The 11,449-nt window shown below is 34.1% G+C and overlaps 1 protein-coding gene across 1 annotated transcript in view; it reads right to left on the bottom strand.

Moving 5' to 3' along the window:
- Window positions 1-9,966: 9,966 nt before the first annotated feature.
- The window catches only part of LOC142348282 (F-actin-capping protein subunit alpha-2-like), a 46,691-nt gene continuing 45,208 nt past the window's right edge, over window positions 9,967-11,449 (bottom strand). The window contains exon 5 of the mRNA XM_075399577.1: window positions 9,967-10,445. Within this exon, the coding sequence (XP_075255692.1) occupies window positions 10,263-10,445 (183 nt within the window). The 3' untranslated portion in view covers window positions 9,967-10,262. The remainder of the gene's footprint in view (window positions 10,446-11,449) is intronic.

The following is an 11,449-nucleotide window of genomic DNA, read 5'->3' as shown; positions in this document are numbered from 1 at the left end:
TAAAAATAAAAATAATTCTTTGAATGAAATGATTTCGGCAAATCACATTTCCTACTTGTTTTCCTAAATCAACCATTATTGTTAAGCAGTATCAATCAAATAATACAAGGCGGCTCGTTAATGTGCGGTCGCACATGATGTTCCGACCCGAGCTCATCTACATTTTTGACTTAATTGTCAACCAAATGAAGAGATAACAAAAATAGATGCTTGAGTTTCAAAAAATCGTTACACAACCTATCTACTAATTGAATTACATAATGCCATGCCTTAGCACAGCGCCACTGAGATCTGACCTTAAAGAGACTACGAGACAAAAACAAAACAAAAAAATAGCAAAAACAAAAACTTCACGGCAAAAACTGAATATCTAAATTTAAAAGCACATAGTAACAACGTCAAAATGCAAAATGCAGTCAGATAAAACCTTAACTACTCAATATCAATTAGTCCTAACTAAACAGCGGATGGAAAGTTTTCTTAATGGGACTATGTTACGATCAATGAGGCGAAATTCAAAAAATAATCAACATTTTTTAAACCAAGACATTTCAAAAGTCTTAAAAATCTTTAGCTTTTAACTAATTAATCCAGGATAAATTACTAAAAAGTTACTACAAAACACAAAGACCTTGTCTTTAGGTAGTTTAAGCCTTAGAAACGAACTAAAGAAAAGCCTAAAAAATTAGAAATGATTTGCGAAAACACAAACTATTGCTACCATTAAAATCATTAGCTATTATCTGAATATTATGTATTTTTAATTCAATTCTTACATCTACTAATTCAGCTGCAGGAATTATATTGAGAGATTAGATAATTTTATTTGTGACACATTTGTAAACCATTGGGGTCTGTTACTACGCGATTGTTCTGAAAGAAGAGAAAAAGAAGCGCAAAAATGACCACTCAAAAAACGTTTATAAAAACGCATATTGTCCAACAAACAAAGCATGGGTGACAAATAATATCAGTAGATATGTTATTTCTTGGAATACAAGAAATTGGATGTGACCTCTCATTGATGAAAATAAGTCACAATTTGACGAAAAGAACAACGAAATCTGAAAAGTTTGAAAAAAGTTTGAAAATGTATATCATAAACTTTAAGACTAAAGGCTATAAACTGACTAATTGATTCGGGTAATATCATTAATTCAATCCGCAGTTATAAGCCTAAGAGACTTGTCAGCAATTTACGGCTACCTAAAGATCAAAAACAGGCAAAAACAGCAATTTCAAGAAAAAAATTGAGCGAGAAAAGTGTCAAAGGCAATAAAAAATGAACTTTTCACTAAAAAATTTTCTATGTTCAATTAATTTTTCAACAGTAAAGGAATTCCTCTTTTTTATCAATATAGTTTCAAACAGTAAAATATGAAAAAAAAAGATAGTACCACGAAACTTTTGAGAAAACTCGTAGTATCAACGCCATTAGTTTCATTAGCTTTCAACGGAATCCACTGAATACGCTAAATTAAGCCTCCATGGGACAACAAATTTATTGGCCATTCATATTTGGTCAATAAAACCTTACAACATGTTATTGAAGAAGAAAACAACAACAAAGACAGGCAACAACCAAAAGTAGATTAGAAAAGTGCCAGAAGAAAGTGTCGAAGCAATTTAAATCATAAGTTCTTCTCTGAACACTTTATACATGATCCGTTGAACGTCTTCCCTAAACGAAAGGGAACTATCAGTATTAGGATAAGGTGATGATTTCAATGGGATCCAAATTTAAAAAAGCCCGAAAACTAAAAAAAAATTGAAAACTAGTGGCATTGAAGTTTTAAAACTAATAGGTAGAAGATAAAACCACTAACCAGAGTATTTTTGGCTGCACTAGAATTGAAAAGGGATCTTGTAAGTACTAAGACTGGCTAACAGTCCACGAACAAAATGTTTAGGATCGGTTAATGTTCAAAAACAATTTTTGAAAACCGTTTTTTAAAGTCTTTACAGCCATTAAACTCAAAAGCTTTTAACGGAGGTCAATAACTACACTCAGAAATAACACCATGGCAGGAAAAATATGTTTGTCATGCATAGATAATCCATAAGAGATCACAATAGGTTTTAAGACCATGAAAACAACAAGAAAAACATGCGAAAACCAAAATTCAGTAGAAAAGTGCGAGAAGAAAATTTCGAAGCCATTTAAACCATTAGCTTTTCTCTGAAAGCTTTATCTGTGATCCACTGAATGTCTTTTCTCAGCCAATGGGATTAGAATAATATCTGGATAGCGTGTATAATAATTGGATAATGTGATAAGAGTTCAAAAGTAACCAATAATACAAAAATATCCAATTTTTTTAAATTTTGAATTCTTGTGTTATTGAAGTCATATAATCAATAGTTAGAAGATAAAACGCCAACGAAATTTATTTTAATTTCTGTAGAAAGCAAGAGGGTTTCGTCAATATTGAGAGTGACTAACAGTTCACCAAAATTTTAAGATTGGTTAATGTTAAATAGGAGTAAGGGGGTGATTGCCATGCATAGGTGATCAATAAGAAATCGCAACAAGTCTTATGACTATGAAAACAACATTAAAATCAGGCAAAAACCAAAAATAAGGTAGAGAAGTGCGAGAAGAAAAGGTCGAAGCCATTTGAAACCATAAACTTTTCTCCGAAAATTTTATCTGTGATCCACTGAACGTCTTCTTGAAGCCAATAGGAGCTGTCAATAGGATAATGTGATAAGATTTCAAAAGTAACCAATAAAAAGGAAATCTCCAAAAAAATTTAAAGCTTTTTGAAATCTTGTGTCATTGAAGTCATATTGATAAAGGCTAGAAGATAAAACCGCCAGCTAGACCAAATTTGGTTACAGTAGTAGGGAAGAGGGTGCTGTCATCACAGAGACTGACTTACAGTTCACGATAATAAGTTTTTGATTGATTAATGTTCGAAAAAATTTTCGAAAAATTATTTTTAAAGTCTTTACAGCCATTAGCTGTCCACTCAAAGCACTAGATATGTTCACTTAAATCTCATTACGGAACATATTGCACTGTTAGTCAATGAATCCATGCAATAAGATTCAAGAAGAAATTCAAAAAGAAATTCAAAATTTCAATTAAAATTACGAAAACTCAGAGTCGAATTTAAAAATAACATGAGCAATTCCTTGAAAACGATTTTTTTGTTTAATCGGCTCCATTTGACTGTAAAGGAGGTTTTTGATTAACGGAACATCGATATGAAAAGTGACTTGTCTTTAGATGACTTAAAAAAGCAAAAAAGTAGAAAAGTTTTATAAAAAAACAGCTCTCAAAAAATTTCCAATTTTTTTGATATTGAAGCTCCCTATGAGACCAGAACTAGTTTTTTTTATCGCCTTTAGTCTATTAGGAACACGAAATTGGTTCATTTGTTGGCAAGAAATTTAAGTTTGAAATACTATTTTTATAGAAAATATCTTAATTTGAAGAAAAATCACACTAAAAGTGAACAAATATCCCGTTGTTCACAGAAAAATTCAATCCTTGATAACTCCTCAAAAAAAACGAAAATCAAAAAAATCTTTTTAATTTTGTATTCTACGCTGGACGAGCTTTTTAATGATACCACTCACATTTCTCTGCGATGAATATATCGATCGGCCAAAATTGACTGAACAAAAAAAACCCATTTGAGTATATAGTTCCTCCCCCCCCCCCACAAGTGGGGTCGGAACAATAAAATAAACATTTCAATGGTGAAAACTAAAACCGTTAGACTTTCGCTGACCACAGGAAAAGGAAAGGGCCCAAACACTAACAAAAAAAATCAAGAATGAGAAATAGATGAGAAACAAATTTTGATGTAGCTGGAGCTTATCGCTGCCCACATTCGCAACGCAACCACCAAAGGATTCAATTAGCAACATAGCTTTTGAAGAAACAAACAGACTAACGTCGGACGAATTGTCCTCAAACGGCAGACAGCCGGAGCAATTTAGCTGAGATAAGAGGCTTCACAGCTTTATCCGCATTTAGAGGGACAGAGATGAGATTTTTTTGGGTGCAAAAAAATTGCCCCGAGAGAATCTCGAACCCTTGCGTTTTCGAACGGCAGGCAGACACCTTAACCACTAAGCTATCCAAGCTTTGCTACTTAATCGCTTAAAATCGACTTTATGTGAACAGCAAACCTTTTCATTAGGCGTTAAAAAGTCACCCGATAGCGACCAAAGTCTTAGAACAAATGTGCACAACTGGTGGAGCCAAAATTTTGCATGAAATGACACACAATTACAATAATTATCATTAACCGTTGCCAACAAACTCCGTTCAAATCAACACTTGGTGACAAATGGTTCTCTGAAGAACGTTTTCTAAAAGCTTCAGTTCCTCTGAAACCCCTTCTAGCATTACAAAACGAAAACAATGCCTAAAAATGAAAAAGGAAAACAACGCCTGAAAATTAACAATACACTATAAAAGCGTTTAACAATACACTATAAAAACTTGAAGCGTTTAAAATTTGGGATCTTTTGCGTTTCTGCCCCCGCAGTACGTTATGCAACCCCAGTTACAGAGCACGTGCAGTTACATATTAAATTATTATTTTCAAATAAGACATTTCCGTCTGTGGGAGCAAATAAAATGCTCCCACTAAGTTGAAGGGCGCAAAAAATCCAAATATTGTTATAAAACTGATTGTTTCAGTTATACAATACGAGAGTAACAAAAAAATGATGAAACTCATAAAACAGCTCGGATCATGCTAGTATGTATATCCACGATAGTGACAAAAATCATTCAGAGAATCGACTAAATATAATAGCCTAAAAAACAAAACATTACACTCAAGATTATTCTAAGGCAATTACCCCTTTTCTCTTTGGCGTATATAATGTGTAACAACAACAATTCCAATACAAATTTTCCTCGTTCTCATAACTCCTTGATTATCCTGAAGTTTCTAAAAGCATCTAAATCTGGGATGTCATCTAAATCTGGGATGTCATCTAAATCTGGGATTTGCAAAAAGTTATCAAGTCAGATATTGAAAATTTTTATTACATTCTTTGCTTTAAATCTCATTCTACTCTTACACTTAAACGAAAACCTAGGGGGCTTTCAAAGGATGCCACAGCACATGCTAGACTGCTTAAAGGTCCTTAATGGAGAACAGGTAGATTAAGAAGTAAAAAAAAATGGAGAACTTGCCAAAAACTCCCGACAGTCGAGACAAATTCACATCAATTAATCAACTGGAGAAAAATTGGGTAAAATTTTACCGATAGTTTTAACCCCACAAATATTTATGCCAAACAAAACAACATTCAAAATTCTTTATTGAAACAGAAAAGTGAAAAGCAAAACAGCCGGCAAATTGTCGGAAAATAGTCGCCGTTGACCCGCTCGATGCAAATCTAGATCGCAACAGAAAGAAAGAAATTGACAGAATTTTTCTAAATGTTAAAGAGCTCTAATTTGGGGTCCAAATTTGGTTAGATTCTTAGATTCTAGATTTAGACAAGGCAGCTTCTAAACTGTAGACATTTTTTAGCTTAATACCAATACCAGGTAGCAACAGTTTTGATGAACTTTGATAACCTAATGCACTGTCTCAATGACCGATCTTTATCGGTTTAACCCGTTATTGGTTTTGCTCTTTTGACTTTGACCGTGTTCAACTCAATGATTGAAAGAGTTTAATATCCATTCAGTTGAAACAGCGGGTGAAGTAAGTCAGGAGTTAAACATGAAAATCCATACTTACTTAAAACAAAAAGCGAGATCAAAGGTAAAGCGAAATAAAAAACATAGTAGCCTGCCAGACTTTTACACACCTGCAGCATTCAAAATATCACTCGTCAAAAATTTTTTTATGCTAATAATTGTTTTGCTGACGAGTCTTAGTAGGCAGAAGCTCAAACAGAAAACTTTTTCAATCAGATTTTCAAAAGTACCATCAATTACTATTCAAATAGAAAATCCAAAAACACTAGAAAAAAGGCGTGACTCCCAAAACAGCACCTTACAACATCAACGTACACCTTCGTAGTAGGTTCGGCGTACCAAGTAACTTACACTCTATATCTGAAATCTTATAAATCTTAACTTTGATAAAATACCCTCCGATTCTACTGGCTTATACTCATTTGTTTTCACATAATGTCAAACCTCTCGGACAATACATTGCATTAAAAAGACAAACAGGCCCTGAATAATTTAACATAGCCGGCAGCTTGCCGGAAAATAGCCGTGACAGTTGCTTGTGGCCTTCCATGAAATGAAACAAAAGAAATAAGATAGACAGATCGACCACCAGTCCTTCAATAGACCACTAGACTTTTTGGGTTGGATTCGGACTGTCAATTTTATGACACTTACGGTCTAAGAGGAAAAAAACCCTAAAAGAGGGGCTTCAAAATTGATATTCGAAATCAAAAACTCAAGAATTAGGGCATATAAGTTTGGCACTATTGATCTTTAACTAAAAAAATGTTCATAAAATTTAAAGTTCCATAAGTGAGTTCAGAGGCCATTTTTTAGTGAGGTAAGTCACGCAATTGACCCAAAGGAAGAAATGAAATCACATACACAAATTTTAACTGCTAGTCAGCAGAAGTAACTGAAGTCATTGCAAAAGTCAATTCCAAGAAGTCAGGTCGTAAAAATTATCGATGAAGATTAATTGAAAAATGCCAGCCAAAATACAAACAAAATCATCTCAAAAAGATGAGAAACTAAAACAATCAAACTAAACACAAACAAAATCATCTCTAAAGGCTTCAAGATTTTTGTCAAAAATACTCATTGACAAAAATCTTTAAGCTTTTACCCCGAAGCCAAAATTTAATCCCCTTAAATATAACTATATCAAAAATACGTTTAAAACCAATTTTTTTCACTGAAATCTGTTAAGGATTATATCTGCAAAACCTGAAAAAATTCATTGGCCCTTGAAGATCGATTAACTCAGAAAATGACAGTCTTTTAAAAAATGAAATAGCAATATTTAATGAAATGTTCACGAAAACAATGACATTAATATCTTCAGAATCATTTCCGTGTCTCTAGAGGCTATCAAGTAACCCAATTCTAAGCCTTAAAAAATACATTGGCTCAAAGATCTATACGCAATAATTCTAGAAAAAATCAAATTTCAGAAAATAGAAATTCGCTCTATTAAAATGTTGAAAACCATTCCATTTCTCTAGCAAAAATGAAATAACATACTATTAAACTATCATCCCCTGGAGGAGGATACCTGGTTACTGAGGCAAGAAAAACTGAATAAAAGACAAATATTTTCAAAAAACTTTAAAATTACAAAATAACAATTTCATTGACATTAACCACCATGTAGTAACTTTTTATCAAAACTTGGAATAGTTTTCTGGCACCTGAGAATGGACAAAAATCAAAAATTGGCCAAACAAATTAGGATAACCTGATAAGATAGCAGATTTTATCAGAAAAAGCAAAAATTCGAGACACTAAAATCTTGAGAACTACTCCATTGTTACTAAAAACTATGCAGGGCTCAATTATCAAACTTTAAAGGTGATTCCCTGTCCCTGAGGCTGGAAAAAATGACAAACTTTTTCTAAACTTGAAAAAAAATTGGAAAAATTAGTATCTTTTTGCGTGTTTGTGTTGGTAGTACCAAAACATATAGCTCAAAAAATGGTCATGAAAAGTAATTTTGTCACGCAAAAGACTCTCATCAACGTTTAAAAACTTCGAGATAAGACTAAACATAGCCGGCAGATTGCCGAAAATAGCCGCTGTTAACTCGCTTGATGCACATCGGTATTGAAACGGAACAAGAAAAAAGAACAGACAAATTCACTGAATTTTTTCTGTTTTTTTTTCAGTGTCAAAGAGTGTTCCAATTTTATGTGCAGTTTCAGTTAGATTCTAAAACTGCACTTAATTCAGCTTCTAAACTGAGAGCTAATAAGCTTATCAATGATATCAGCTAGCAAACACTCTAATGAACTTGGATAACCTCACTCTCAATGACTTACTGACCGTGCATTATCGGTTTATCCCGTCTCTTTTGATTTTGCTCTTCTGACTTTGACGGTATTCACTATATTGCGTAATTCAATGCATGAAAGAAACTTAAATCCATTCAGTTGTAACCGTGAGTGAGCGAATTAAAAAAAGGACATCGCCTAAATAATAGCCGCTTGAGAGGCTGACGACGGCAATTAATAAGAAAATCCTTTTAACCTTAAATTACCTTTAAACCTTTATTTAAGGCCATCCCAGCAGCTGCACCAATCTAAGCACTACTAAAGCCCACTTTGGGTCTCTAAAACCGGTGGGCTTTACCTGTTTATCCCGTTTTGAAAAATCCAAGTCATTGAAAAATGTGTGAAAACATCTTTAAAAAAACATAACCGACTAAACGTCGGAAGAATTGCTCTCGAACGACTAGTGGGAGCTCTAATCAATTGCAGTCTGCTTCAGTTGGGGGGAGGGGGAGGGGGCCTATATAGCACTTCAAATAGACCTCAATAGTGGGCTTGAAATAACCACATCAGAGGTTAAAATATACCACTATTAAGATTTAAAGTGAAAAATGGCACCAGCTTCGGCGCACTTTTAGTATTAAATTGCATTCAATTGAGTGCAGCTGCTTGAAATTGTGATTGAGAGAGAAATTTAGATCACGCGAAGCGCAAAAAGTCAAGGGCGTAAAAGTCACTCGAAAAGTCAAAACCATCAAGCGAAAATGTTGCATCAAAAAAGATACACGTTTACAATAATTGCTATGAACTTTGTTCAAGAGCAATTGTACACAGCGCCCCAATACAATTCAAATTCTTTCAATTGTAACAAAACCACGATGTCCCCAATAATAGCCGCTATCGCTTCGCGGCTACTAATAAACGCTCCGTTTGATCAGGTAGCTAGTAATCTAAAAACCAAATGCCGATAATCAAAAACAGATTTATTTAATTTCTCTCCAACTGCCAATTTTGTAGATATAAAAATCACGACCAACTGACGCCGGACAAATTTTTCTCACTTTGTTGGACTCTCTTTGTTGAAAATAGGGGAGATAATTTATCATCGCTGGAACGGGGATTACAAAACGTTCCAAAGTTTGTTAAAAATGTTTCACAGGAAGAACAATTTTGATAAAAATCAGTTTTCGTAATGACCTGATTAAATATGAATGAGCTTATTGTGAATCGATTGAACCTCACTCTCTTATAATCCTTTCTCAAGTTCTAAGATAACAGGTGGCGTATATCAAACTTCGTTAATTGAAAACAAAAAATTGTAAGACAACAAATTGAAAAAATATTTGTATATTCTATTTCAGTGGTAGCAAAAGTAGGCAATACCCGATTTAAAATCCATTTTATACATTAATAAATATAATTGGTACACATTTCCAAGAGAGAGAAAGTGGCGCAGAGAAGAGCGAAAAATTAACAAAAGCATCTTGAAAATCATCAATTACATAATTTTAGTCACATGCTCTCAGGCAAACAGTATTGAATTGTATTGGGCAGCACGAATCTACACAAGCACAGATTGATGTATTTCTTGAAGACATTTTTCCACTTAATTTGGGAAGCCAATGCGATAGTGTATTCTCAAGACTGATACCTGAGCAATATTGGACCTACAGATTCCGAAAAACGCATCTCGAACTCGAGCTTTGTAACTTTTCCAGATGACTGAGGCAGCCCAATAAGCTGCAGGTTTATGGGGGGGGGGGGCAATGCTGGGATAATGGGAAAGCCATTTCAACAATATCACAAAATGATTCTTGCCGAATAAAATTTTCGCCGAAATAATGCTCAGATCTCATCTTGTGAATCTTTAGTAATTTCTGAGTCGCAAGGCAGTACCAAAATCAATTGATAGTCTTTACATAATTAAACCTCCTTTCTTGCTATTTCGATTCAATACCATCCGTGCTAGAGTTCTTAATGTTTCTCAAAACGTCTCAGGATTTATTATAAAATGTCTCAAGCCGGCGCTTAATCTCCACTACCTCTGATAAAATCTCCCCTCAAATAAGTTATTCTATCTTGCACGGATGATAGAACAGACATCAACAAAATTATGACAACTCTTCAAAACAGAAACTGAAAAAAAACTCAATCACGACTCTGATGATGATGGAGGATAGAAACAGTGAGTGGAATCGAACTCTTTAAGTGCACTAATGATTTGATTATCATTCCGGTTCTATTTCACAAAGGTGAACAACTATACATCTTTTCCATCTGAATTGCCATTGCTCAGGTTTTGGATGGGCACCTGATCAATCAAAACACTGTACTCCTTAATCGGCCTTTCCAAGTTCCGCTCCAATCTTGTAGCTGGCAATTTGCTCCCAGTTCATTTTGGAATGTGTCACAGGCAGTGCCCGCCTCAGACTCTTGAATGTGCTGGTTTGGAACCGCTCGTACATGTCGATAATTGACCTCTGGTAGGAACTGGTCATCTGTTCCAGAGATTTCACAACCTAAATGATTCATTTAATTCAAATGAAATGGTGCACAGCAGAAATCCTAGGGTTATTTCAGACCATCGCATCAGTTTGTGGTGCCCCTACCTCAAATTATCCGTAATTTCTATAAAAAGAGTTGAATGTGTTTGAGAAAACAATTGCATTCTCTTAAAAAATTTTCCTTGCTGTAGGGTTGCTGTTTTTTAAAGTTGATGTTAAAATTTTTAGTTAAAAATTTTTTATTTTCAGGCACTAAATGAATCGACATTGCTGCTGGTTTTCCAGGAAACGTGTTCTCAAAATATCTTTTCACTGAGAGAATACAATTCGGTTCCTCGACCATTGGGTTTGATATGCTTATAAAACAGACTTAAAAGCAATTTGCCTGGAAATTGAAACGAGGAAAATTTTAGAATGATCTGACAGCTATCAGTATGCTTCTCAGCCACGTGACCACAAAAATGGTCCACCCATCTCTGAAAGAAGAGCATTTTTGGAAGAATTTTGTCTATAAAAAAACCAAAAACCATCGGTTAAGACCCAAATAAGGGCTTCGCTCAACTTCATTACACTGCCCTTAAAAACATAGGACAAGCCATGAATACAAATTTCACAAATATTTGCGAAAATAATATCTAGACTACAGGAGAACTGCTGGTTTTTCTACTCCACTCTTTTTAGGCAATTAATAAAATCACTATCTAAATTAGACATCAAAATTCAAAAGTGCAAACACAAGTTTTTTTTAAAAAAAAAACAACATGCATGGAAGACTCCGGTATGAACACAAAGCAACACTTGACTTTGGACTCAGGAACTGTGCTATGGAATTATTTTCAATGAAAACTCAAATTTTAATGAACGCTGCACTAAATTTTTTTTGAAACGTATCACAACTTGGGAATTGAAATCGATAATGAATGGCAATAGAAATGATAGAGGTGTGACATGGAATTGAAAACATCCTGTGTCCTATCTTTGTTGAAGACAAAATAGATAAGACTATCGTTGCCATAAGA

This window comes from Convolutriloba macropyga, chromosome 10 (assembly GCF_964194025.1).
Source record: "Convolutriloba macropyga chromosome 10, txConMacr16.3, whole genome shotgun sequence".
Classification (NCBI taxonomy): Eukaryota; Metazoa; Xenacoelomorpha; order Acoela; family Convolutidae; genus Convolutriloba; species Convolutriloba macropyga.
This window is presented reverse-complemented; position numbering and strand designations above follow the sequence as displayed.